This window comes from Stenella coeruleoalba (assembly GCF_951394435.1).
Source record: "Stenella coeruleoalba genome assembly, chromosome: 2".
In the NCBI taxonomy this organism is placed as follows: domain Eukaryota; kingdom Metazoa; phylum Chordata; class Mammalia; order Artiodactyla; family Delphinidae; genus Stenella; species Stenella coeruleoalba.
The window spans coordinates 24,885,070-24,911,752 of NC_137147.1; the positions used below are offsets into that span (position 1 = coordinate 24,885,070).

The 26,683-nt window shown below is 38.5% G+C and overlaps 1 protein-coding gene across 2 annotated transcripts in view; it reads left to right on the plus strand.

Annotated features, from left to right (window-relative positions):
* The window catches only part of SPTLC2 (serine palmitoyltransferase long chain base subunit 2), a 116,090-nt gene that overhangs the window by 32,137 nt on the left and 57,270 nt on the right, over window positions 1-26,683 (plus strand). For both annotated transcript variants that reach the window (XM_079914655.1, XM_079914654.1), the window contains exons 3-9: window positions 5,275-5,429; window positions 7,377-7,525; window positions 9,613-9,737; window positions 11,243-11,336; window positions 14,389-14,494; window positions 15,686-15,905; window positions 18,210-18,336. In XM_079914655.1, the coding sequence (XP_079770781.1) occupies window positions 5,275-5,429; window positions 7,377-7,525; window positions 9,613-9,737; window positions 11,243-11,336; window positions 14,389-14,494; window positions 15,686-15,905; window positions 18,210-18,336 (976 nt within the window). The remainder of the gene's footprint in view (window positions 1-5,274; window positions 5,430-7,376; window positions 7,526-9,612; window positions 9,738-11,242; window positions 11,337-14,388; window positions 14,495-15,685; window positions 15,906-18,209; window positions 18,337-26,683) is intronic.

The window sequence follows — 26,683 nt, forward strand, 5'->3', positions numbered from 1 at the left end:
CAGGATCTTAGTTCCCCGACCAGGGGTCCAATCCATGCCCCCTGCCGTGGAAGCACAGAGTCCTAACCCCCGGACTGCCAGGGAATTCCCTACTTAATTTTTTTTTAAATAGCTTTATTGAGATATAATTTATGTACCATAAAGTTCACCTGTTTAAAATGTACAGCTGAATGATTTTTATTACTATTTACAGAAAGTATACAGCCAACACCATAAACTAATTTTATAACGTTTTCATTATCTGAAGAAGAAACCCCATACCCATTAACAATCACCCCTTCCTCCTGCACCTCATGCTAGGCAACCACTAATCTACTTTCTGTCTCTAGGCATTTCATATAAATGGGATCATACAGTGTGTGATCTTTTGTGTCTGGCTTCTATCACTTGGAATGTTTTTGAGGTTCATCTATGTTGTGGTATATTTTGGTAATTCATTTTTTTATTGCTGAATCATATTCCATTGTATAGAGCAGTCATCTATTTCGTCTTGGGATTTCTCACTGAAAAGCTATATCCAAAATAAACCTTTTTAAAGAGTTTTATTGTACACTATTACTGTGTGTGTGAATGTGTGTGTGTGTGAACGTGTGCTTCTTCGTGTGCTTGCACATACACACATGCTGGCTGTAGGCCGACCATAGGAAAGGGGTGGGAGGGCCAATAGTCCAGTGGTCTTAACGTGCTTTGAATGCCGTAGAAAGTGATTTCAGATTGACTTAGTAGCAGCACAGAATGGGAGGCATTGTGGCTAGGGTTAGGAGCATAGACTCTGGGATTAAAAGACCTGGATCAGTTCCTGGCTCTGCTTCTGGCCAGGTCTCTAGGTGGGAAAGCCATTTTGCCTTTCTGAAAATGGGAGTAATAGCTTCTGTAAGAGAGTTCAGGGATACTTAAGAGAAAAAATATGTGAAGCCCTTGGCAACACATATCATAAGTGCTCAGTAATTGGGAGCTCCTGTTTCTATTGATGTGATTATTCATCATCTTTATTCTCATCATATAAAAGTATCTGGGCATGCATCTGTGTTGGCCTGAATTGTCTTAACGAACATGGCCCATTTTTATAAAGTCAACTTCTGAAAGTGGTAGCACCCAACCTTTTTCCCCTGTGATTTTTTTTTGAAATTAGCTTTCAGAACTCATTCATGTGCAGAGGTTAACATGGTGCCTAAATATGTAAATACCAGAATAATGCTTGCGTTACTGAACCAGGTCTGTTTGCCCAAGATGCCGCAAGCCGAACACTGAGACTCGGGTTGGTTTACAGCCAAGAGCTTATTCATAAGGCAGCCAAGCGAGGAGATGGAAGAACAAGCCTCAGGTCCACCTCCCTGAAGGCAAGGAGGTTGGGGTATTTATGGGATAAGCAAGAGTGGTCTTAGGCATAGAGAAAGGTGATTAAAGGCAGAGAAAAGGTGAGGTAATCCTTGTTCTGCACAGGCACATTTGGGTTACATGCTTCTTCATATTCAAACTAGAGTCGCTTAGCTTGGTCTGAGGGTAGAGTTTTCTGGCCCTCTGATGTTAAAAGGCCATTTACTGAACATCTGCGCAGCCCCAGGTTTAGGGTCAGTGGTCCCATGCAGCCCCCAGCCAGCTTACACTGGGCGGGAGCAGACTCCAAGTTCCTTTAAAACAACTGGGGCTGTGTGAAAGCTGGGAAGGCCTGCAGTTATAGAAGAGGCAAAAAGAAAGAAAGAAAAAAACTAAGGCGAACTTAATCAATGAAAGCAGTTTACGAGCAAAGGGTTTTTAACAAGCTGTTCCCTTATCTGTTGTTCTGTAAGACAAGTTCAAGACTTTCTCTTAGTTATCAACTTCTGTTAACTCTTTGGGGCACAATTTCACTTGTCAGGATCATCCTATACTTTTCCAGAAGGTTCACAGTCCCATATCTACAATCAAAACTCTAAAATATCTGAAAACCAAAAGTTTTTTTTAACACATTTGGTGGTAAAACCTGACCTGAACAGATGTGTTGCTCTTTACAGCTCTTTTTTATCCCACTTGGTATGAACAATCATAGCTTTCCTGCAGATATATTAAAGTGTTGGGTTTTTGGGTGCTGCAGATCCCACTGGTTATATATTAATAGATTACCCTGTGATCTTAAGGCCTGTATAGACAGTAGAATAGGTGCCTATTTATTTTAAACAATATATAGGATGTTTTCTACAAGACTTACCTCAAATAGGCTTAAATAATAAAGGATATTTATTGGGTAATTAAGATGACCCCAGACTACCTTGGGTAAGGTCTTTACTGATCCCTAATTAACAAATCCATGAATTTCAATTTTACCTTTCAGGCCAGTAGTAGAAGTCACTTAACTTGTGAGTACCTCAAGCCCAACAATCCAAGGTGGTCTCAGCTAGGTTTTATTTCTGCTTATCATGGATATGTGCTGGTATATGGGGTTTGTAAAGATCTTCAGAGGTGTCCATGAGGAGGGTATCCATTAAGGCTGTTTGAACTTGACTCTATCATTGCCACTCACCTACCAGTTAGGCTGTCTCTGGGCAAGCCTTCCTCTACAGTACTTGTTATATTGTGTTGTAACTTTATCTGTGTGCCTCTCCACTACATTAAGAGATCCTTCAGTGTGTAGAGGTTGTGTCTTACTCATTTTTATCCCCAGTGCCTTGCTTAAGTGCCTGGAAAGTACTGCTCAGTAAATGTTGGTTCAGTGCCTGAACAAATGAGTATTAGGTTGGCCCTGACTAAAGTCATTTCACAGTGACTAAACTGAGGAGGAAGAAGAGGGGGAGGGGGATGTGGAGCAGGCTGGGGTGTGGGGTGTCATTGTTTGCAGAGAGAACTCTCCTGTCCTTAATGTATCCTAAGTCTAGCAATGAATCAAACATATATAGAGTGTCCAATAAAAGATTTGAAAGAATGAATGAAAAGTCCTCTAGTTTACCCCTAGTCCTAAAATATTTAAAGTGTAAAGTGTATATGTTTTTAGAAACAGACGTTCTTATTGCCTAGAACTAGAACCTCAAATCGTGGTCCCCTTCCATCCCCTTTCTTACTTCATCGCAAGGCTGCAGCGAGTTTGGTTAGCATCCCTTCAGATCTCTACCGAACCTTCTAACTGCAGTCAAAGCTGCTACCCGGGCCACAAGTCCCTGTCTTCTACCATCTGTCTCACCTGCTTTGGGTCTCAAACATCCCTCACTGTGACAACTTCCTCACTGTGCAAGGCTGTTCCCTTCTCAGGGACTTAGTCGTTCTCTCCTTGTAAGGAGAGGCAGAGCTCCCTGATCTTGGCGGTCTCTCTGTTCAGATCAGAGCCCATCCCTGCCCTCCTAACCTCAGACAGCTCTGTCACAGGTTACCCAAAGCTCACCTCATTCTGGTCTGCAGCCCTTTTCTCTTTGGGGTTTAGTAACCCTTCTGGTAGATAGGACCGGACTCTAAGTTTTTTCTGATATTTATATACTAAAAGCAAAAAATACTGCGTTTTGTCGCTAATAAAAACTTGTCCATGATGAAGTATTTCTCTCAAATATTTGAGTTAATACCTTTAACATTGATGTGCAGTTTTAGGAAGTTGTAAAGAAATGAGATCAAGAAGAGTTAGTACTGTTTACCCATTGAGAAGGACTGGAGACTGGTTTTTTGTTTTTTCCTTTGTGAAATAAATGCATGGTGAATAATAGTTAAAGGAAAGTCCTTAATTAGAATTTGGGTGTCTCTGTTCCAGTTTTAATTGATCCAGTATGTTGAAAGAAAAGACTATCAAACGGGACATAGTATTTAAGTAATAAATTTCCAATTGTGACAGACACATTATTTATGGATATTTTCTCTTTAGGAAATGTAAATGTTAGAACCAATTGCAGGAGAGACGGTATCAGCTACCACAAATTCCTGAGTTCTTCGTGACTGTGCTTAGCTTTACTTAAGGAGGTTTTTATCTACTGTGAGGCTTATTTAGTAGGCACTTCTAGAGTCCAATGTCAGAGAAGGTGAATTTTAAACTTTTATGTAGAGCCTTCTTTAGCAATGAAAATCTTTTACAGAATAAGGCTTAAACTTTTAATGTTTTTGACTAGCTTATTTAAAAGATGAATTTAGATTGGCCCCAAGCCAGATCTGAGGGCTAGAAGCTCAGTGATTTGCTGGCTATCATAAAGCGGTAGTGCAGTTTTCTTTTTGTTTGGTTTACTCTTTACCTTCAAGTAGACCTCGTGTGGTCTGGTCACTGTGTTCTGAGCAGAACATTGTGCATTAATTAAAGCTCCACTGTGACTTAATTTTTGCAGACTTAAATTTTAGCATAACTTATTTTCAGGGAGGAAGGGTGAGCTTTAAATCCCTGATCATGAAAATTCATTTTGAGATTTTTTTTTTTTTAATTATTTTTTGGCTGCACCGGGTCTTCATTGCTGCGTGCGGTCTTTTTCTAGTTGAGGCAAGTGGGGGCTACTCTTCCTTGCGGTGCGCGGGCTTCTCATTGTGGTGGCTTCTCCTGTTGCGGAGCACGGGCTCTAGGTGTGTGGGCTTCAGTAGTTGTGGTTCATGGGCTCTAGAGCGCAGGCTCAGTAGTTGTGGCGCACGGGCTTAGTTGCTCCGCAGTATGTGGGATCTTCTCGGACCAGGGATTGAACCCGTGTCCCCTGCATTGGCAGGTGGATTCTTAACCACTGCGCCACCAGGGAAGTCCAATTTTGAGATTTTTAAAAAATGCCCATCCAAGGAAAGAAACCTCAAGTAGCTGTCTTTCTATAACCTACCTTTTAGTGTTTCTTGTTTATAATTTTTCTTTGGATTTGTTTCATTTTGATCCTTGAAAATATGCAGAGGATGAAATCTTAATGTTGGAATTATTCTTCTTGGTTGAAACTGGAATTATAGGGGTTTTTATGGCATTTCCCCTAATATATTACTGGTGGGGGTGGGGCAGAAGAGCCATGTTTTTAAGGTTTTTAGGAAAGAAAACCATTTAATGACAGAATTGTACAAACCAGGTTTATTTTTATGAGGCCTGCTTTACTAAGTTAAATTCTTTGGCTCTACTTTCAAGCTGTCAGATAGTTACTTGCAACCATTTCTTACAGCTCAATGGTCAAAGCTAAGTGAATTTTACCTGATTGAGTTGTTTAAAAATAACATAAGGAATTGATGCCTTTCCAATGTTTTCCATATCAATTAATTCTGTATAATTGACGTCTTAGTCGAAAGTGCTTTTGCATTACAGAAAGGGAAGTTGTAAAACTTTCAAAGGAACTCAGTTTAATTTATAGTATTTTCACCATTTTTTGACAGGACTTTGTGTCATTGTATCAGGATTTCGAAAACTTCTATACAAGGAACCTCTACATGAGGATTAGAGACAACTGGAATCGGCCCATCTGCAGTGTGCCTGGGGCCAGGGTGGACATCATGGAGAGACAGTCTCATGATTACAACTGGTCGTTCAAGTGAGTCTCAGTTGGGAAATTGTTTCTTGACAACAAAAAAAGAATTTCTTCACTTCAGAAGATGTTGTATTGCAATTTGAATATTCCGTCAAAATAGGAGTGGAAGCTGAGAGTACAATACAGCATGATTAGTTTCCTTTCATATTGTTCATTGTTACTGAGATTTTTTAAAAAAAAATAAATTTATGTATTTATTTAATTTTGGCTGCGTTGGGTCTTCGTTGTTGCATGCGGGCTTTCTCTGGTTGCGGTGAGCGGTGGCTACTCCTTGTTGCGGTGCGCAGGCTTCTCACTGTGGTGGCTTCTCTTGTTGCGGAGCATGGGCTCTAGGTGGCTTCAGTAGTTGTGGCGTGAGGGCTCAGTAGTTGTGGCTCACGGGCTCTAGAGTGCAGGCTCAGTAGTTGTGGTGCACGGGCTTAGTTGCTCCGCGTCATGTGGAATCTTCCCGGACCAGGGCTTGAACCCGTGTCCCCTGCATTGGCAGGTGGATTCTTAACCACGGTGCCACCAGGAAAGTCCTGAGATTTTTTAAATGCATTTTGCTACTACATTTGTCACTGTGTTGGATTATAGTTGAAAACAAAATTTGACTTATTAAAAAAACTCACACAAAGAAAAAACATGCTTTCTCTTATGCCATTTACCAGAATCAGTTATCTGAATTTATTTATGGATATTTTGATTTCTCAAATGATTCAAGGAGTATTTTTACTTAAATGGATTGAATTGTTTAGAAAACTTTTTATATTCGTAAAATTTTGTTTTGTTTATATTGTACATGGTTGTATGGTCATTATTTTAAAAAAAAGACAAGTAATACAAATAAACTGAAGGTCCCCTATGACAGCTAACCACTATCCTTTTGCAAATCCACTTCACCACAAATCCTCACTTCCCAGAGGTGACCATTGTTACCAGTTTATTGTATATTATTCCTCCATATGTTTTCTGTGGCGTGTATATATATGTATATTGTACTACTGGGGTTGCACACAGGTAGTTTTTGATTTACAAAAATAGGATCATACTATGGAAATTATTTTATGTCTCGCTTTTTTTACTTGCTAACATACCGGTAACAGCATCCTTCCTGTGTACGTTCACAGCAGGCTCACTGTTTGTAGTGGCTGCTTAGTGTTCTACAGTATAGATACATATAATGTAGAGTAGATTGGGCTACGCCATCCTGTGTTAAAAACCCCCAAAACCTCAGCGTTGAGACAGAAGCAGTTTATTTCTTGTCCCTACTTCATGTCCATCTTAGATCGGTGGAGCCTCTGAACCATGTTGTCCTCACTCGGGGTCCCAGGCTGACTGAGCTTCCACCATGTGGAAAGTCACTGGTCTGTGTGCCTGGGAAAGGGACACAGTAGACAAATTGTGTAGTGACTCTTAAAGGATCCTTAAGCGTATATCCTTTTATATGTGTGTAGGAATTGCTGAGTCAAAGATATGTATATCTTTTAATAGAGAAGTACTGTCAAACTGCCCTCCAAAGAAAGGTACTGACTGATATTCTTATCTACAGCGTATGAGAGTGTCCTGGCCAACACTGGATGTAGTCAGTTTTTATTTTTATTTATTTATTTTAAAAAATTAAAAAAAATGTTTTTTGGCTTTGCCTCATGGCTTGCAGGATCTTAGTTCCCTGATCAGGGATTGAACCAGGGCCACAGAACTGAAAGCGCCAAGTTCTAACCATTGGACTGCCAGGGAATTCCCATGATATGGTCAGTTTTTAAACATCCCTATTGATAAGTAAAAACTGGTATTTTGTTTTAACTTCCGTCTTCCTAATTGGTAGTGAGTTTGAGTTGCTTTTCATCTAGACCATATTCTCTCTACTTCCTATAGATGGTGCTTCCTTTTGTATTATCAATAAGTTTATTATCACATGTATTTGATTTGCTTTTGAGTTTCATGAACTTTTATGCTATTGAAATACAGGTACACAGGGAATGTAATTAAAGATGTTATAAACATGGGTTCCTACAACTATCTTGGGTTTGCACGGAATACTGGACCATGTCAAGAGGCGGCTGCCAAAGTCCTGGAGGAATATGGAGTTGGAGTGTGCAGCACTCGGCAGGAAATTGGTAAGTGTAGGCTCTGTTTGGCCAGCTGATGTTCTTATTCTTAACTTTTTTACTCAGGAGGGAATGATACTGAGATAGAGCTAGAATACTGTATAGAGCATCCAAATACATACTTTCCCATGTAGTTCAGATCAGGTAAAAAGAATGCTTTATTTTTCTGAAGTGATGGATGATTTTAATGCTTTCAGTGTGTTTTGAGATATATTTATCTTTTCCATTGTGTTACACTTACAGAACATCTCTAGAGAAGTTCCATTAAGTATTTGTTTCATTTATAACTTAAATGTTGACTTTATTGGCTTTTGCAAATGATAGTGATTGAGAGTACTACTTACTAGTACTGAGCTCATGGGCATATGAGCATTAATCTGCTTCCATACTGGTAAATTGGGGCTAATAATAATTCCTACACTATAGAGGTGTTTCAAGAATTAAAGAAGCTAATTCATGTAAAGTGCTTGTAACATGGTAAACCCTCAATAAACATTAACTCTTTTATTATTATTACAAGTCTATAAAATGTGAAAGTGAACAGATTGCTACAAAGAGATTTATTTAAGTTCAAAGGAGGACTCCTAATTTTTCCATTTTGCTCAAGAGAACTGATAACCATAAAAGTTATAAGGCAACTTTCTGGATGTTTATTACTGTGAATCACCCCAAAACTTAGTAGATTAAAACAACAATTCATTATTATTTCACATGGGTCTATCCCCAGTGATGTGGTTAAGGGAGCATTGTGCAGTGACGACATAGAGTAATCATACCTTACATCTTTTTTAAAAGGATACTTTTTAATTTTTATTTATTTATTTTTGGCTGCATTGGGTCTTCGTTGCTGTGCGCGAGCTTGCTCTAGTTGTGGTGAGCGGGGGCTACTCTTCGCTGCGGTGTGTGGGCTTCTCACTACAGTGGCTTCTCGTGGTGGAGCACGGGCTCTAGGTGCGTGGGCTTCAGTAGTTTTGGCGCATGGGCTCAGTAGTTGTGGCTCACGGGGTCTAGAGCGCAGGCTCAGTAGTTGTGGCGCACGGGCTTAGTTGCTCCGTGGCATGTGGGATGTTCCCGGGCCAGGGCTTGAACCCGTGTCCCCTGCATTGGCAGGCGGATTCTTAACCACTGCGCCACCAGGGAAGCCCACCTTATGTCTTTATGGCGCTTTATATTGTATAAATTTCTTGAACATCTTATCCCTTTCTGATCTTTACAACAATGTCATGGGGTAGATAGAGCAAATATTATTATTGGTATTTAACAGATAAGAAACAGGCCCAGAGAGGATAAATGACTTGCTTAAGCTTTAAGGACACAGAGTATCCAAGTTCAGCAGTCTTCTTTCTCTGCTGCTTTTCTCTCTGCATGCAGCCATTATCGTTAATCAGTGTTGTTCGGTCCTTAAGGATTTGAGCACTTGATGTAAAATTTGAGCATTTGATGTAAAATCATAATACAAAGTGAGGGAAGGTGTTTTTTAACTTGGCTTTTGCTACATAACAGATCATTCCAAACCTTAGTGGCTTAAAACAGAAACATGTACTTATTTGCTTGTGATTCTGTAATTTGGAAAGGACTTGACATTTTATCTCGGCTCCATGTGGAGTTGGGTGGAGCATTATGACTGACGATAGAGTATCCAAGATAGTGTCACTTACATGTCTGGCGCCTCAGCTGAGTGGTGAGCCCTGCCCCTTCCTTCCATGGTCCCTCATCCTCCAGAGCCCCTCCCTGTCCACATGATCTGTCTTTACAACAGGCTAGTTAGACTATTTTACATGGCAGCTGACTTCAAATGTATAAAAGCAGATGCTGCCAGTCCCCTTAAGGCATAGACTTGGAACCAGCATGTGTGAACAGGAATGGGAGAAATTGCTGGCAACCCTTTTTATAGAAATGCCACCACAGGTGCTGCATCTGATTTTATTCAACTATTGTATTCTTTATGAGCCTTTACTCTTCGTAATACTGACTCCTTCATAGACCTTAGTCTGAAAAGGTTATAACACATAGACTATGATTTCTTTTGATAAAGTAATGAGTAATTCTTAGATTTGGGGTTTGGTGGTATTGACTTCATTAACTTCATCACACAGGAAACCTGGACAAGCATGAAGAGCTAGAGAAGCTTGTGGCAAATTTCTTGGGAGTGGAAGCTGCTATGACATATGGCATGGGATTTGCAACAAACTCAATGAACATTCCTGCTCTTGTTAGCAAAGTAAGATTTAGTCTGTCATTTATGAAAACTCCCTCGTATATATCTTCTTTTGTTTTGTAAGGCATTCAGGCAAGCCAGAAGCTCTTGTAAACTTTAAACATAGTTTACCCAAAGATATTTCTATCATAAAATTTTATATAATTTGTGTGTAAGTGTATCCCATGGAGACTTTTATCAGTTGAAGCTTTTTCTCTGGAACCCATGATCTTTTCTCCTTCCATTAGATGACTCTTGCCTTCTTCGTTTCATACAGTTTTAAAGGGATTCTCATAACTAAATTCTCATAAAAGACTAAAATTATGGAAGAAAGGATGTTTAGTTTGGAAATTATTTATCAGGTGGTTTTTTTGTAATAGAAAAATATGAAAATATATAGGTCCCTAATACTTGTTCTTATGGTAATGCATGTTGATCAGAGATATATGGGCCAATTATGTGTGTATATATATATAATACATATATGTATAATATAGGTAATAATATAGGTTAAAAGTAATAATATAGGTAAATAATAAGTTAAAAGTAATATATATGTAGGTATCTTATTTTCTGTGGGTAGAGTTTGTGAGGGGACAGTGGAAGAGATAAAAGATAAGAGACCTTGTAAATCACATTTTAACAGATTGGCACTATCAACTTGAAAGGGCCCTCAAGGGCTGGCCCTACACATCTCATTTTAACATTGATATCTAGGCATGGTATATTGAAAAATCAGTGTATTAATGAGCAGAAGACCTGAGATTTTTTTGGTTGGTTATATGGTCAGATTTAGCTGTGTGACCATGAGCATGTCACAACCTTTCTGAGCCTCAAATTTTCCTTTTTGAAATGAGGTACTTGGACTACGTTAACATACATATATGGTTCCTCAAGGAATAGATGGGACAAATAGAAAACAAAAAGCAAGAGAAGAGATTTAAACACAACTATATTGATATCATATTAAATATGAATGGTTTATATATTACAATTAGAAGATAGAGATTGTCAGACTAGATAAAATTAAATAGGCTTCCACCAGAGACCTACTTTAAATTTAAAGACACAGGGAATTCCCTGGTCCAGTGATTAGGACTCAGTGCTTTCACTGCTGTGAGCCCAGGTTCAATCCCTATTTGGGTAAACTAAGATCCTGCAAGCTACACGGCATGGCCAAAATTAAAAAAAAAAAAAAAATTGAAGGTTAAAAGTAAAAGGATTAAAAGGTTAAAGTAAAAGGATTAAAAAAGTAAAAGGATTAAAAGGTTAAAAGTAAAAGGATGGAAAAAGTTATAGCATGTAAACAGTAATAATGATTTATATAATATAATAAACTAATAAATATATCAATATCATATATAATATTAATATAATAATATAAAAGATTTCAGAGCAAATTGATAACTTTGCCATTGTGCAGGCTTTCCTTAATAAGATATAATTATTAATGATTTTAGCATTTTGTAGTTTGGCTAACTAAACCTTTCCCCCCAGCTTCTTACCTTCCTGTGCTTGTGGTTTTGCAGGGTTGCCTGATTCTGAGTGATGAACTGAACCATGCATCATTGGTTCTAGGAGCCAGACTCTCAGGAGCAACCATTCGAGTCTTCAAGCACAACAGTGAGTTTGTTATGGAATTTACTGCTGGCTTTAGTGTGTAATATTCTTTGGGTTAGTGGCAGTGGTAACATTAATTACATTAATAGGAAATACAAGTGAAACTGAAGTAGCAACATTTAAAATGTCTTTCTGGTCCAGTCTTTTAAAAGTTATTATCTTTCTCATTGGAATAAAAATAAAGGCTGAAGGAAGCCTTTTGGTACAAAGTAAAAACATTGAAAAAAAAAATTGTTCTTTTTTTTTACTTTGAACTTTTTCATCTTCCTTGTTTACAAGTCACTTGTTTAGTATGCGCTTGCTAGATGCCTGTGGTATGTCTTGCCATAACATTAGGGGTATTAAGGTGAATAAAGCAAGCTCCCTGATCTCAAGGATCTCTGACTGGTTGCTAAAGAGACTATAGACAAACCAGTAGTTAGAATACAACAGACGAATACTGAAATGCAGATATGAACAGGTGCTGTATAAGCACGGAGAAGAGTGGCACTAAGCCAGACCTTTCTCTCTAAATGGAAATATCTTTGTGCATTATTAAAATAATCACAATAAAAATGCATAACTTTTCAAGTTAAAACCCTCATGTAGAGAGGAAGGATTACCAAGCTGTTCAGTATCATCATTTACCAGACCGTGTACATGTATAGACAAAAGGCTAAAACAATATACGCCCAAATGTTAGGTCTGTGCCTCTGGATGGAGGTTTATGGATGGTAATAACTTTCTTCCTTTTGTCTTTGTTTTGTATAAAATGTTTTACAGTGAGAAAGATATATACAGTATTTTGTTTTATGTAAATGGGATTTATTAAACACTGTTGTGTGACTTGCTGTTTTCTTGCAACACATCGGGAACTTTGGAGTACGTGTGACTGTCCTCCTCCCATAATGCCGGGGTGGCAGGCAGTGCCCTCATTCAGTCCATCTCTCAGTTTGAACATCCAGGTTGTTTCTGAATTTTTCTGCTAGAAACAGTACTACTTAACATTCACATTTTTGCTCACTGGTCTGGTTAGTACCTTAGGATAAATTCCCAGCAGTCTTTAGAATGCATGGTTAAAATGGTATAAATTTGCTATGCTTTTCCAGATTGCCTCCAAATATGGTACAAATTTTTACACAACAACTCAACTCAAAAACAGTGACTGTTTCTACTCACAGGCCAACATAGGCCATTATGCATCATTTAAAATCTTTTCTAATCTAATAAGTCCAATAACATATTAATTTTTATTGCTTTGATTATTAAGTGTTGAGCAACTTTTTTTTTTTTTTTTTTTTTTTTTTTGTGGTACGTGGGCCTCTCACTGTTGTGGCCTCTCCCGTTGCGGAGCACAGGCTCCGTCCGGACTCACAGGCTCAGTGGCCATGGCTCACGGGCCCAGCCGCTCTGCGGCATGTGGGATCTTCCCGGACCGGGGCACGAACCCGTGTCCCCTGCATCGGCAGGCGGACTCTCAACCACTGTGCTACCAGGGAAGCCCCAAACTGTTTCTCTTTTTACTGATTAATAAAGCCCTTTATGTTGCAGTATTTTTTATTTTTAACTTTGTTTTTAGTGTCTTGCTGTGTAGACTTATTAAAATGTTTATGTTGTCACATTTATTGTCTTAAGACTTTTGTTTGGATTTTGTGTAATGGCCTTCCCCATTTTTATCTAAATCTTTAGTTTACATGGGATTTGGAGAGTATACTATGGGAGAGATATTGAATTTTTTTTTTCCTGAGTAGATAATATGGTCAAGCATTCCATAGATATTTCCTTTCATCTAAAATTTTGAATCAGTGTTTATTTTTCCCTTCCCTTCTGTATATAAACAGAGGAAACTGAAACAATGAGTCCATTTTTACTTGTCTCCTGCTGTTTGCCACATGTCGCCCTCTGCAGCAAGACTAGTGGCTTCAGATGAGACTTTTTACTTTGTGGGAGCATCTCCTATCTCTAGGTTAGATAGCAGATAGATTATTTTGTTATGAATAACCAAAGGTGTAAACACAGTCACAGCTTTTGGCCATTTTGTGTTTGTAGTATGTGTTTTTATTATCTTATTTCTCTTTTCTGCCAATTTGCTCTCTTCTTTTATGAAGAGAGCAAATTCATGTAAGTTTGTAACCCCTTCCTTCAGTGATGAACAGTAAAGAATATAAAATCAGATTTATGGGATGCCTCCCACCCCTGGTAAACACACCCTAGACTTAATGTTGCATAGATTTTTGGGCGGGGGGTTCGTAGGGGCGTTGTTTCAGGGCAGGTATTTTAAGTATGCAGTCTGTAGTGGTGGTAGCAGTGGTCTTCAAAGCATTTGTCTTTAACAGGAAAATTATGCTCCTCATTAGTGGTAGTACTAGCCAAGTGTTTCCTGGGCCTGTTAACCACCTTAATGACCAACAGAGCCAGAAGACCTTGGTTGTGGACAGGCAACTGGTCAAGTCAGACATGGAACAGTCTCAACTGATGGCCAAGCTTGCTAACACATAGATTCATGCTTGCCCAGACTGGTGTATATTCAACCCACTACCAAGATGAAGCTACTTAGCAGGCTTTTATTGAATATATCCTAGGTGAAAGGAAATGGGGTGTACACTTTGAAGCTTTTCTCCCATATTTTGCTTCTTAGGAGGTGCATGTATTTGTAGTACTTCATTCACACTTTCTTGCTCAGCCTTCTTTATGCATTTACTTCTGAGTGACTCACTAGGATTAAAGATACAGTTGATTGTATAAATACAAAAAGAGCTAACTGAATGGCAAGGTATTTCACATGAAACACTGGTCATTTCATAAGCATGCTAACCAACTGAATCACTTGTGCCACACTCATTTAGTCGAGTTTCTGTGGTTTTGAACACTTGTTACATTCTAGATGAGATTTTAATTCAAGCCAGCAGTAGCTTACCCATTTGGCCCTATCTTTTTCTGCCCAGTTCTAATTATGTTAATGTCCTTTGCTATCTGAGACACACTTCCTGAATAAGAAATGTATATTTGCACTTTAGGAATAAAGTTAGCAAAGAGGAAGATACTTTGTGCTGAAATTATTTTTTGTGTGCCATAGATATGCAAAGCCTAGAGAAGTTGTTGAAAGATGCCATTGTTTATGGTCAACCTCGGACACGAAGGCCCTGGAAGAAAATTCTAATCCTTGTGGAGGGAATATATAGGTAATCCTGCTTTATTATTCTTATGTCTGATTTGCGCCATGGAGTCATAGACTAATCTAGACTCCTCTGGAACTAAGGAGACAGGGTTTCTGACTTGTTAAAATACCTGGCTCTTCTTTATTCTTTCCATCATGCTGTATGATCTCCAGATCTCCTTTCTATTTGGCTCCTTTATTTTTTCCACTGTTTGTAGAGGGGGTTTATACATAGGGGCAAGAATTGGAATATGTTTCCTAATATGTCAGAACAGATTACACGCCATTTAATTTTAAGAAATACTTTATTTTGCTTACCTATTTGCAGCCCTTGCATTTATTCTCTCATCTCCTAATGTTTTTTATTCTTCTCATGTAATTTTAATTACACATGCAATGTGATGCAAAGTCTAATGTTGCCTATAATTACAAACTTCAGAAGAATCTACTGTGACCTCTGTCCCTGTGGTGAATTAAGATCACTTGTATTCTGGTGTTTGTTTTAAAAGATCCAGTCTCCTTTCCTTTAGATATCTGCCTATCCATGGCATTGTCTTTCTTTGCCAGTCTAAAACCACAGGTATGCTTCTTTTAAGGCTGGCTAATTTCCTTCACCATGTGCTGCTTTGTAGTTTAGCCTTTGGAGGGTAATCTTATTTTTTCTTGTTCCCAAATCTTGTTGTAACTCTGAATATGGAAAACTAGTGTAATGAACTCGGCACCTTGTTGATGTTCAATAAATATTAATCCTTTCTTTTTCCTTTGGGGGATAAAAAACCATTGCAGTCTATTAATGAACAAAGATTTAATAAGTGCTGGAAGAGAGTAGTGAGTTAATAACAGAACTGCCTTATAAAATGTACTGGAAAAGTAAGTTAAGAACTGTTACATGTTTTATGTAGAAGACTAATAATATAGATTGCAACTTGGTTCCAATGGTATTGTTGAGACCGAATGAGAAGATTATGGACCACAAGTGTAATATATCTGGGGAAAATTTTTTTATTCTAAAGTTGTCTGGAAGTTCACCTGAGTTAGTATGAACCCAAGGAAATAAAGAATTGTTAAAACTGCTAAAAAAAAAACCACAGGCAGAGTTGTCAGACCATTTAGAAAGGCAGTAAACTTAAAAAATTAATAATAATAAAGTGTCCAACTCCTAATTTTTGAGAGTTAAGAAGTCTCAGTGTGTGTATTTTTTACCCTGTTTTGCCAGCATGGAGGGATCTATTGTTCGCCTTCCTGAAGTGATTGCCCTTAAGAAGAAATACAAGGCATACTTGTATCTAGATGAAGCTCACAGCATTGGGGCTCTGGGCCCTACAGGCCGAGGTGTGGTGGATTACTTTGGCCTGGATCCTGAGGATGTGGACATTATGATGGGAACATTCACAAAGAGCTTTGGTGCTGCTGGAGGATACATCGGAGGCAAGAAGGTAAATGGGCCCCGAGAATCAAGCAGTTAAGGTTCATAAAGGTACTGGCTACTAGATTTCGATTTGGTTACTCACATTTAGCAGATAGAGTCCCAAACTTGGATGTGGAGATCCTAAATTTGCTTGTGATTTAGGCGTATAATGCCAGCACACTTCACACTTCAGCTGCCTGGTGAGTGACTCTGATAAGCTGGTTCTGTTCATTGTTGTTTTCTTATTCGTTCTAAACTACATCCTGGTCTGAGTACAGAATACCCTCTTGTATGAAAGAACACACAGTGGTGCTGCCTGTTTGCCATAGTCTTCTATTGGGTTTGAGCTGTGCTCACTATTTCAAACATAGTGGGGGATGTCAGGGGAACTGGTGGGGGATAGAAGACCAGTTTCTTCCCCTACCCTTGGATTCAGATGCATCTTGGGTGAGCATCAAGACAGGAAGAAAAAAGATTACTCTGCTAGCTCTCGTGTACTAACAAGGCATTGTATTTTCCAATTCAAAAATTACATAATGAACTCTGGGGTATTTGAGAATCAATGTAGCATGGTGGAAATGGTTCAACCATGGAGACAGAGCCCTAGGTTTGAGTATTTCCCAAACTTCATGAGACCTTGGGCAAAGTATTTAACCTTCCGATTTCCTTATCAGGAAAACAGAGATAAATGTGCCTGGCTTATAAGATTGTAGTTAAGGTTTAAAAAATAATACATGTCCATGCTATAACGTAGAAATAACCTTGAAAGCCTTATGTTCAATTAAAGAAGTCAGTCACAAAAGGCTAAAGTATTTTTTTTATATGATATATCCAGAATAGGCAAATCATAGAGACAGAAATAGGTTAGTGGTTGCCAGGGCCTCAGGAGATGGGGGAAGTGGAAAGTGACTGCTAATGGGTATGAGGTTTCTTTTTGAGGTAATGAAAATGTTCTAAAATTAGATAGTAATGAAAGTTGCACAGCTCTGTGAATATACTGAAAGCCACTAAATTATACAGTTTGAAAAAGTGAATACTATGGTATGTGAATTGTATATCAATAAAACTGTTAGTTTAAAAAACTCTCCAGTATTAGGAAAAAAAACAGTGTATGTCAAGTATTTGTACATAGTACATGATAGGTGCTTAAATGTCCTTAAATAAATGTCCTTAAATTCCTCTTTAAAATTTGATGCTGGGAGTCTTAAAGCATGGACTTTCTCTTAATAATTCATTGTCTTTTAGAGAAAACCCATTATCAGTGGTTTTAGTCAAGTTCAATAGATATTTACTTCAATTTTTGAAAGGACCAGGCTCACTTTGGAGAATTGATTGGTTTTTGGTAAGATTTGTTGCTAAACAAAAGGATAGAAAAATAATACTCTGGGAGATCATTGAGGTACCGTGTATTTATGTTTTTTTTGGTTTTGTACAATTTTTAGTATCTACACTGTTTTCTGGCGGCATTTTCTGTCTCCTGTTTTGGTTCTGGAACATAAGCTTCTTTGTGTGCACATTTTATATAAAGACTTAGTGAAGTTAAAAGGTATCAGAGAATAGAGATATACAACTGATTGTTTTGAAATTTTTGTGACTGACAGACAAGTTTTTTTTTTATTATTCAGTGAGATGGCTTTAGCGTCCTTATGAAAGACCCAATGAATTTCTGTTTAACTTTTGCCACATTTATATCATTTTATAAATCTCTGTTTATCTGGAGAGGACATTTAGTGTCTTTAAAATTGATATTAGAGACCTGTCTCTTATTTGGGAATGTAAGGATGAGCTTTGCAGGCATGGGATAAGATGCAAATGATATTTTCTGTAATACTTAGAAGTAGGTTGTATCTAAACAGCAATTCAAACGCTTTCTTGTTGAATTTAGCTTTGCAGAGCTGTTTATAACATTAAATGATACGTTCTCTAAGTTTAGAGGTCTTCTTTAAAGCTAGTTCTTCTTCCTTTCATGTTGTGGCACGTTTAAAAAACGAAACAGAGAATTCCCTGGCGGCCCAGTGGTCGGGACTCCTCTCTTTCACTGCTGAGGGCGCAGGTTCAATCCCTGATCTGGGAACTAAGATCCCACAAGCTGCGCAGCACAGCCAAAAAAAAAAAAAAAAAAAAAACAAAGCCTAAGGATGTTGCCATGTGTCTGACCCGGTTGTTGCTGACAGTGTGCTTTGACCGTATTGGTCGATCTCGTGTCTCAGATAGATGTGCCTATTCCAGTGCTATTGAAGGGAGGAGGCTTCTGTCACCTGGGAGGAAGGCAGTGACATTGCCGGTGAATTCACGCACTGCCTCTAATGACTTGCTTCTGTGAACTCCCCAGGAGCTGATCGACTACCTGCGGACACATTCTCATAGTGCAGTGTACGCCACGTCACTGTCACCACCTGTTGTGGAGCAGATCATCACTTCTATGAAGTGCATCACGGGGCAGGACGGCACCACCCTTGGTAAGTCTTTCTTTTCTTGGAAAATTTCCTGGGCTCAGTAAACACTTAGCAACCAAAAGTACTCTTTTTCTTGAGCTCTTTTCCTAAAAGGAGGAGTCAGGTATACTAATGGGCAGCGCTGGCAGGTATGTGAGGTCTTGGTTTCTAGGGACACTTTTCAGTGTGTTTACACACACCATGAGAACTAGCCTGGCTCGTTTCCTGTTGAATTTTCTTGTCTACAGATGGTGAGGCTTTAATCTCACTATCCTACGTATTCTCATATCTTAGGTGATAAGTCTTCAGGGTCTTTCTTTTTTTTTGCGGTACGCAGGCCCCTCACTGCTGTGGCCTCTCCCGCTGCGGAGCACAGGCTCCGGACGCGCAGGCTCAGCGGCCATGGCTCAGAGGCCCAGCCGCTCCAAGGCATGTGGGATCCTCCCGGACCGGGGCACGGACCCGTGTCCCCAGCATCTGCAGGCGGACTCCCAACCACTGCGCCACCAGAGAAGCCCTTCAGGGTCTTTCTTGAATTGCATAATTTTATGTGAAGATGTAATTCACTGTGTAGCGATGTTTTGTTCCCATAGTATTTAAAAGCTGCTGTTTCCGTGAATTAGTGTCCTTGATTTAATACCTTTTAAAAGAGTTTCTAATTTAACATACAGTATATAATAAAGGTCATCCTGAATCTATTTATTCTGTCTTTGGTGGGATTTGTAGTCCAAACTAGATTCTCTGACTAAAACATACTCAAGTGAACCAACAGTGATGTTCGCTTTCTGATATTTGACTTTTATATCACTAGATGGCAGTGTTGACTACAGAAAAGTTATAATAAAGGGGGAGCAATTGGGTTTTTTTGTTTTGTTTTTTCACTTTGAGAAGAATCTCCATTGTGAGTGTGAGACATACATTTGCTCTTTGCTTTTTTAATACTTCTAAAATCACTTTTGCTCTAGTGAAATATTTCATGTTATCAGCCTTGAGCTCTCTACTCTTCAGCTGTATAATATTTTGTGGTAGGATTGATCTGGTTTGCATTGAAAAACAAGAAAAAAGTAGTATGTCTCATTTTCATTGATTTAAGCCTGTTTTCTTAAATCAGAATTTTCCCTTAATATTTTTTCTGATCTGTGGTACATGCATCCTTGTTGTCTCTTGGAAGTGTTGATCATTTTTAGTTTCATAAATTGATTCTTTGGGGAAGAATATAATTCATTAATGTCGTGAACACCACATGGAGCCTTGTGAGAAGCTCCCTGCTAACAAAGCTACAGTGTTATCTTCTCTCTCTCATATAAGGTATTAACTAGAAATAGTATGCTTTGACCTAAGTGTACATATATGTTCATATATGTAAATGTATGTGTATCTATGCTTATATATATATATATATATATATATATGTACGTAGCTAGCACTTAGCTAGTTATTTGCCATAGGTGCATCAGCCTTGTTGACTCAGCACACAGATTTAGGTGACTGAAAAACGAATGGTAACAGCTCTCAAAGTTACCGTAGATAATTTCTTTGCCCTATCCTAGAGCATGGATCCACGTGATGCGTGACCTCTGGATAAATGACCTATCTGTGCTAGATAATGAAATCTAGGCTCTACTGGTAGACAGAAAATGAAATATGGTAATTAGATATAGACTTCGGGTTAGCACTCATTTTCCAGTTTATCTGTTGCCTCTCTAACCACCCCCTAAGCTTAGTGGTGTGAAGCAACAGCCATCTTATTATGCTCACAGATTCTGCGGGTCAGGAATTCGGTCAGGGCACAGCAGGGATAGCTTGTCTTTGCTCCACAGTGTCTGGGGCTTGAACTTGGAAGACCCAGGCGGCTGGGGAAGACTCTGATGGCTGGGGGCTGGGTTCATCTGGAGGCTTCTTCACTTACACATCACTTGGGCTGGAGTGACTTGAAGGCTGGGCTCAGCTGAGGCTGTTGACCAGAGCACCTTCACGTGTCCTCTCCATGTGGCGTGGGCTCCTCACAGCATGGAGACCAGGTATCCAGATAGGACCCTGCAGAGAGCGAGCATTCCCAGAGAACCTGCTGAAACCCCATGACCTTCTGTGATCTGTTGTTAACAAGCAAGTCACCAAGGCCAGCCCAGATTGCAGGGCATGGGGAATCAGACTCCACTGCAAATGGGAGGCAAGTTAAAGAATTTGTGGCCATTTTTAAAACTTGCCACTACCAGCCTTTAGATAATATATTTTAAAATTAGTCCCTAAAACTTTTAATTAGTGTGACAGACTTGTGCTGGTTATGTTGTTTCTCTCCCAGAATAGAGGATAATAAAAATCTAACCATTTCTCATAAAGCCTGCTACCTGATCCTATTTAAATTTGGCCTGATTTCTTTTAGATTTGAGTGGGTTAAGGCAGTGCTTATTTTTATGACTTTTTTTTTTTTTTTTTTTGCGCTACGCGGGCCTCTCACTGTTGCAGCCTCTCCCGTTGCGGAGCACAGGCTCCGGACGCACAGGCTCAGTGGCCACGGCTCATGGGCCCAGCCGCTCTGCGGCATGTGGGATCTTCCAGGACCGGGGCACGAACCCGTGTCCCCTGCATTGGCGGGCAGACTCTCAACCACTGCGCCACCATGGAAGCCCTATGACATCATTTAATGCATCTTTTCATTGTCCTTGAAGAAAAAAAGGTGGAACCAGACAGTAGCCTTTTGACTATGCCTTAAGGTGACCTTTAAAAAAGAGGTATCTGCAATTAATTATCTGAGTGTGATTTTATAATAGAAGTCACCTACCTTAAGAGAAACTTAATTTCATATGTTCAGAACATTGAATTTCATTAATTCCACAAACATTGAGTATCTCACTACATGTTAGACTCTGTGAATCAGAATTCATAGGCAGTGGGCATCCAAGCAGGTCATTTGAATGAGGTGTACACTTGGGGGTTACTGGGGCTGTAGAGGGTAGTGGGCTGTTGTATTAATCCCAGAGATTACTGTACCATAGAAAAATTGAAGTTTTATTAATCATTCACCAAATATTTGAGTGCCTGCAGTGTGTAGTAGGTGCTGATTCATCAAAGAATAAAATACCCCCAAATTCCTGCCTTGCGGGGTTTCTAATAAGGGAAATAAATCATACAGTTGCTAGAAAGTGGTAAGTACTCTGGGAAAAAGCAGGAAAGGTAGGTGTTGAGGAGTTCTGGAGACACAGTTTGTAATTCTAAATAGGGTGGTCATTGAGAAGGTAAGATTTTATGGAGCGCTTGAGCGAGGTGGGAATTTAACCCTGAAAATCCAGGGCTAGAAGGCCCCGAGATGTAGGTGACTCCATGTTCAGCAATAGTATGAAGGCCACTGTGGCAGGAGCATAATAGTATAGGTAGAGTGCCCGAGGATGAGTGAGTGAGGTGAGGACAGCAGGGAGACTCTTGTCCTGCAGGGGTGTTAGGTTGATATGAGAACACAGACACACTGGTTCTCTTGCCTTGTCTAGTATCAAACTCAAATTCTTGAATAGTTTCTGTGGGCTTTTTAGTATTGGCAGGCTTGTGGCCTGTTTCAGATAGGTTAAGAATTTTACTGCCCCTTCAGATTTCATGAAAAGTACAGAATATAATATACCCATGATTATATTTTGAAGAAATTTGTCTAGAAAGAGTCAGATTTGCCTAAGACCTATACGAGTGGTTTTCCTTTCAGTGAATTTCAGTAGCACTGTGAGTTGGGAATGGGGGAAGCAAAGTGTAACCCATATATGAACGGAAGAGACTGTTACATGATAATACTGATATTGCAAATGGAAGAACTCTTTCTTTACTTTGTGGTAAATATCTCACATATGATTTCTATTTAGGAATGAGAGGGGAAAAGATCATGTAATGTTAGGGTTTGGTCCTAGATTTAATGTTGGTTTAAGGGAATATTAAAAGTAAGAAGCTGGTTTTCTTGCCATGTCCGTACTATTATTCTCTGACTTTTGTTACCAGGCATACAAATATTAAGCATTATTTGAAAAAGCTCATTTTTGACATAATATCTTCTCCTTCTTGTAAGACATAATAGTTTTATATACTGCATGTTTTAAATTTCTCTGTTGTGTAAACTTATTTCATCATAAACAGTCCTTCCTGTGGGGCCACTCCAGAAGCTTTTCTCACCAAACAGGATGCCGAGCCAATGGAATTCCCTTGCAGATGGGACTAAAGACAGCAAAGAGTCACCAGGAACTTGATTTCCTTTATTTATTTATTTTTTCCTCCTGTTTCAGTTTCAAATAATTCAAAGAATTATAGGAGGCTTTAATTATAAATTATAAATTAATTTAAATTATAGAGGCTTTAAATAAGCTGTAATTAGCACAGCATTTATTTATTTATTTATTTTTATACAACCGGTTCTTTTTAGTTATCTCTTTTATACATATTAGTGTATACATGTCAATCCCAATCTCCCAATTCATCCCACCACCCCATCACCCACCCCCACTTCCCCCCTTGGTGTCCATACATTTGTTCTCTACATCTGTGCCTCCATTTCTGCCTTGCAAACCGGTTCATCTGTACCATTTTTCTAAATTCCACATATATGTGTTAATATACGATATTTGTTTTTTCTCTTTCTAGCTTACTTCACTCTGTATGACAGTCTCTAAGTCCATCCATGTCTCTACAAATGACCCAATTTTTGTTCCTTTTTATGGCTGAGTAATATTCCATTGTGTATATGTACCACATCTCCTTTATCCATTCATCTGTCGATGGGCATTTAAGTTGCACCCATGACCTGGCTATTGTAAATAGTGCTGCAGTGAACAGTGGGGTGCATGTGTCTTTTTGAATTATGGCTTTCTCTAGGTATATGCCCAGCAGTGGGATTGCTGGGTCATATGGTAATTCTATTTTTCGTTTTTTAAGGAACCTCCATACTGTTCTCCATAGTGGCTGTATCAATTTACATTCCCACCAACAGTGCAAGAGGGTTTTTCTTTTCTCCACACCCTCTCCAGCATTTGTTGTTTGTAGATTTTCTGATGATGCCCATTCTGACCGGTGTGAGGTGATACCTCATTGTAGTTTTGATTGCATTTCTCTTATAATTAGTGATGTTGAGCAGCTTTTCATGTGCCTCGTGGCCATCTGTATGTCTTCTTTGGAGACATGTCTATTTAGGTCTTCTGCCCATTTTTTGATTGGGTTGTTTGTTTTTTCTTAATATTGAGCTGCATGAGCGGTTTACATATTTTGGAGATTAATCCTTTGTCTGTTGATTCGTTTGCAAATATTTTCTCCTGTTCTGAAGGTTGTCTTTTCGTTTTGTTTATAGTTTCCTTTGCTGTGCAAAACCTTTTACGTTTCATTAGATCCCATTTGTTTATTTTTGTTTTTATTTCCATTAGTCTAGGAGGTGGGTCAAAAAAGATCTTGCTGTGATTTATGTCAAAGAGTGTTCTTCCCATGTTTTCCTCTAAGAGTTTTATAGTGTCTGGTATTACATTTAGGTCTCTAATCCATTTTGAATTTATTTTTGTGTATGGTGTTAGGAAGTGTTCTAATTTCATTCTTTTTACATGTAGCTGTCCAGTTTTCCCAGCACCACTTATTGAAGAGACTGTTTTTTCTCTGTATATCCTTGCCTCCTTTGTCACAGATTAGTTGACCACAGGTGTGTGGGTTTATCTCTGGGCTTTCTATCTTGTTCCATTGATCTATGTTTCTGTTTTTGTGCCAATACCATATTGTCTTGATTTTGTAGCTTTGTAGTGTAGTCTGAAGTCAGGGAGTCTGATTCCTCCAGCTCCGTTTTTTTCCCTCAAGACTGCTTTGGCTATTCGGGGTCTTTTGTGTCCATACAGATTTTAAGATTTTTTGTTCTAGTTCTGTAAAAAATGCCATTGGTAATTTGATAGGGATTGCATTGCATCTGTAGATTGCTTTGGGTAGTATAGTCATTTTTACAATATTGATTCTTCCAATCCAAGAACATGGTATATCTCTCCATGTGTTTGTGTCATCTTTGATTTCCTTCATCAGTGTCTTATAGTTTTCTGAGTACAGGTCTTTTACCTCCTTAGGTAGGTTTATTCCTAGGCATTTTATTCTTTTTGTTGCAATGGTGAATAGGGTTGTTTCCTTAATTTCTCTTTCTGATCTCTTGTTGTTAGTGTATAGGAATGCGAGAGATTTCTGTGCATTAATTTTGTATCCTGCAACTTTACCAAATTTATTGATTAGCTCTAGTAGTTTACTGGTGGCATCTTTAGGATTCTCTGTGTATAATATCATGTCATCTGCAAACAGTGACAGTTTTACTTCTTTTCCAATTTGTATTCCTTTTATTTCTTTTTCTTCTCTGATTGCCATGGCTAGAACTTGCAAAACTGTTGAATAATAGTGGCAAGAGTGGGCATCCTTGTCTTGTTCCTGATCTTAGTGGAAATGCTTTCAGTTTTTCACCATTGAGAATGATGTTTACTGTGGGTTTGTCGTATGTGGCCTTTATTATGTTGAGGTAGGTTCCCTCTATGCCCACTTTCTGGAGAGTTTTTATCATAAATGGGTGTTGAATTTTGTCAAAAATTTTTTCTGCATCTATTGAGATGATCATATGGTTTTTCTCCTTCAATTTGTTTATATGGTATATCATATTGATTGATTTGTGTATATTGAAGAATCCTTGCACTCCTGAGATAAACCCCACTTGATCATGGTGTACGATCCTTTTAATATGCTGTTGGATTCTGTTTGCTACTATTTTGTTGAGGACTTTTGCATCTATGTTCATCAGTGATATTGGCCTGTAATTTTCTTTTTCTGTAGTATCTCTGTCTGGTTTTGGTATCAGGGTGTTGGTGGCCTCATAGAATGAGTTTGGGAGTGTTCCTTCCTTTGCAGTTTTTTGGAACAGTTTGAGAAGCGTGGGTGTTAGCTCTTCTCTAAATGTTTGATAGAATTCACCTGTAAAGCCATGTGGTCCTGGACTTTTGTTTGTTGGAAGATTTTTGATCACAGTTTCAATTTCATTACTTGTGATTGGTCTGTTCATATTTTCTGTTTCTTCCTGGTTCAGTCTTGGAAGGTTATACGTATCTTTCTAAGAATTTGTCCATTTCTTCCAGGTTGTCCATTTTATTGGCATAGAGTTGCTTGTAGTGGTCTCTTAATGATGCTTTCTGTTTCTGCAGTGTCCATTGTAATTTCTCCTTTTTCATTTCCAATTTTATTGATTTGAGTCCTCTCCCTCTTTTTCTTGATGAGTCTGGCTAAAGGTTTATCAGTTTTGTTTATCTTCTCAAAGAACCAGCTTTTCGTTTTATTGATGTTTGCTACTGTTTTCTTTGTTTCTATTTCATTTATTTCTGCTCTGATCTTTATGATTTCTTTCCCTCTACTAACTTTGGGTTTTGTTTGTTCTTCTTTCTCTATTTCTTCTAGGTGTAAGGTTAGATTGTTTATCTGAGATTTTTCTGGTTTCTTGAGGTAGGATTGTATAGCTATAAACTTTTCTTAGAATTGCTTTTGCTGCATCCCATAGGTTTTGGATTGTCGTGTTTTCGTTGCCACTTCTCTCTAGTTATTTTTTGATTTCCTCTTTGATTTCTTCAGTGATCTCTTGGTTATTTAATAATGTATTGTTTAGCCTCCATGTGTTTGTGTTTTTTATGTTTTTTTCCCTGTAATTAATTTCTAATCTCATAGCGTTGTCAGAAAAGATGTTTGATATGATTTCAATTTTCTTAAATTTACCGAGGCTTGATTTGTGACTCAAGATGTGATCTATCCTGGAGAATGTTCCGTGCGCACTTGAGAAGAAAGTGTAATCTGCTATTTTTGGATGGAATGTCCTATTAATATCAATTAAATCTGTCTGGCCTATTGTGTTATTTAAAGTTTGTGTTTCCTTATTAATTTTCTGTCTGGATGATCTGTCCACTAGAGTAAGTGAGGTGTTAAAGTCCCCCACTATTATTGTGTTTTCATTGATTTCCTCTTTTATAGCTGTTAGCATTTGCCTTATGTATTGAGGTGCTTCTGTGTTTGCTCATACATATTTATAATTGTAAAATCTTCTTCTTGGATTGATCCCTTGATCATTATATAGTGTCCTTCCTTGTCTCTTGTAACAGTCTTTTTTTTAAAGTCTATTTTATCTGATACGAGTATTGCTACTCCAGCTTCTTTTGATTTCCATTTGCATCCCCTCACTTTCAGTCTGTAGGTGTCCCTAGGTCTGAAGTGGGTCTCTTGTAGACAGCATACATTTGGGTCTTGTTTTTGTATCCATTCAGCAAGCCTGTGTGTTTTGGTTGGAGCATTTAATCCATTCACATTTAAGGTAATTATCGACATGTATGTTCCTATTACCATTTTCTTAATTGTTATG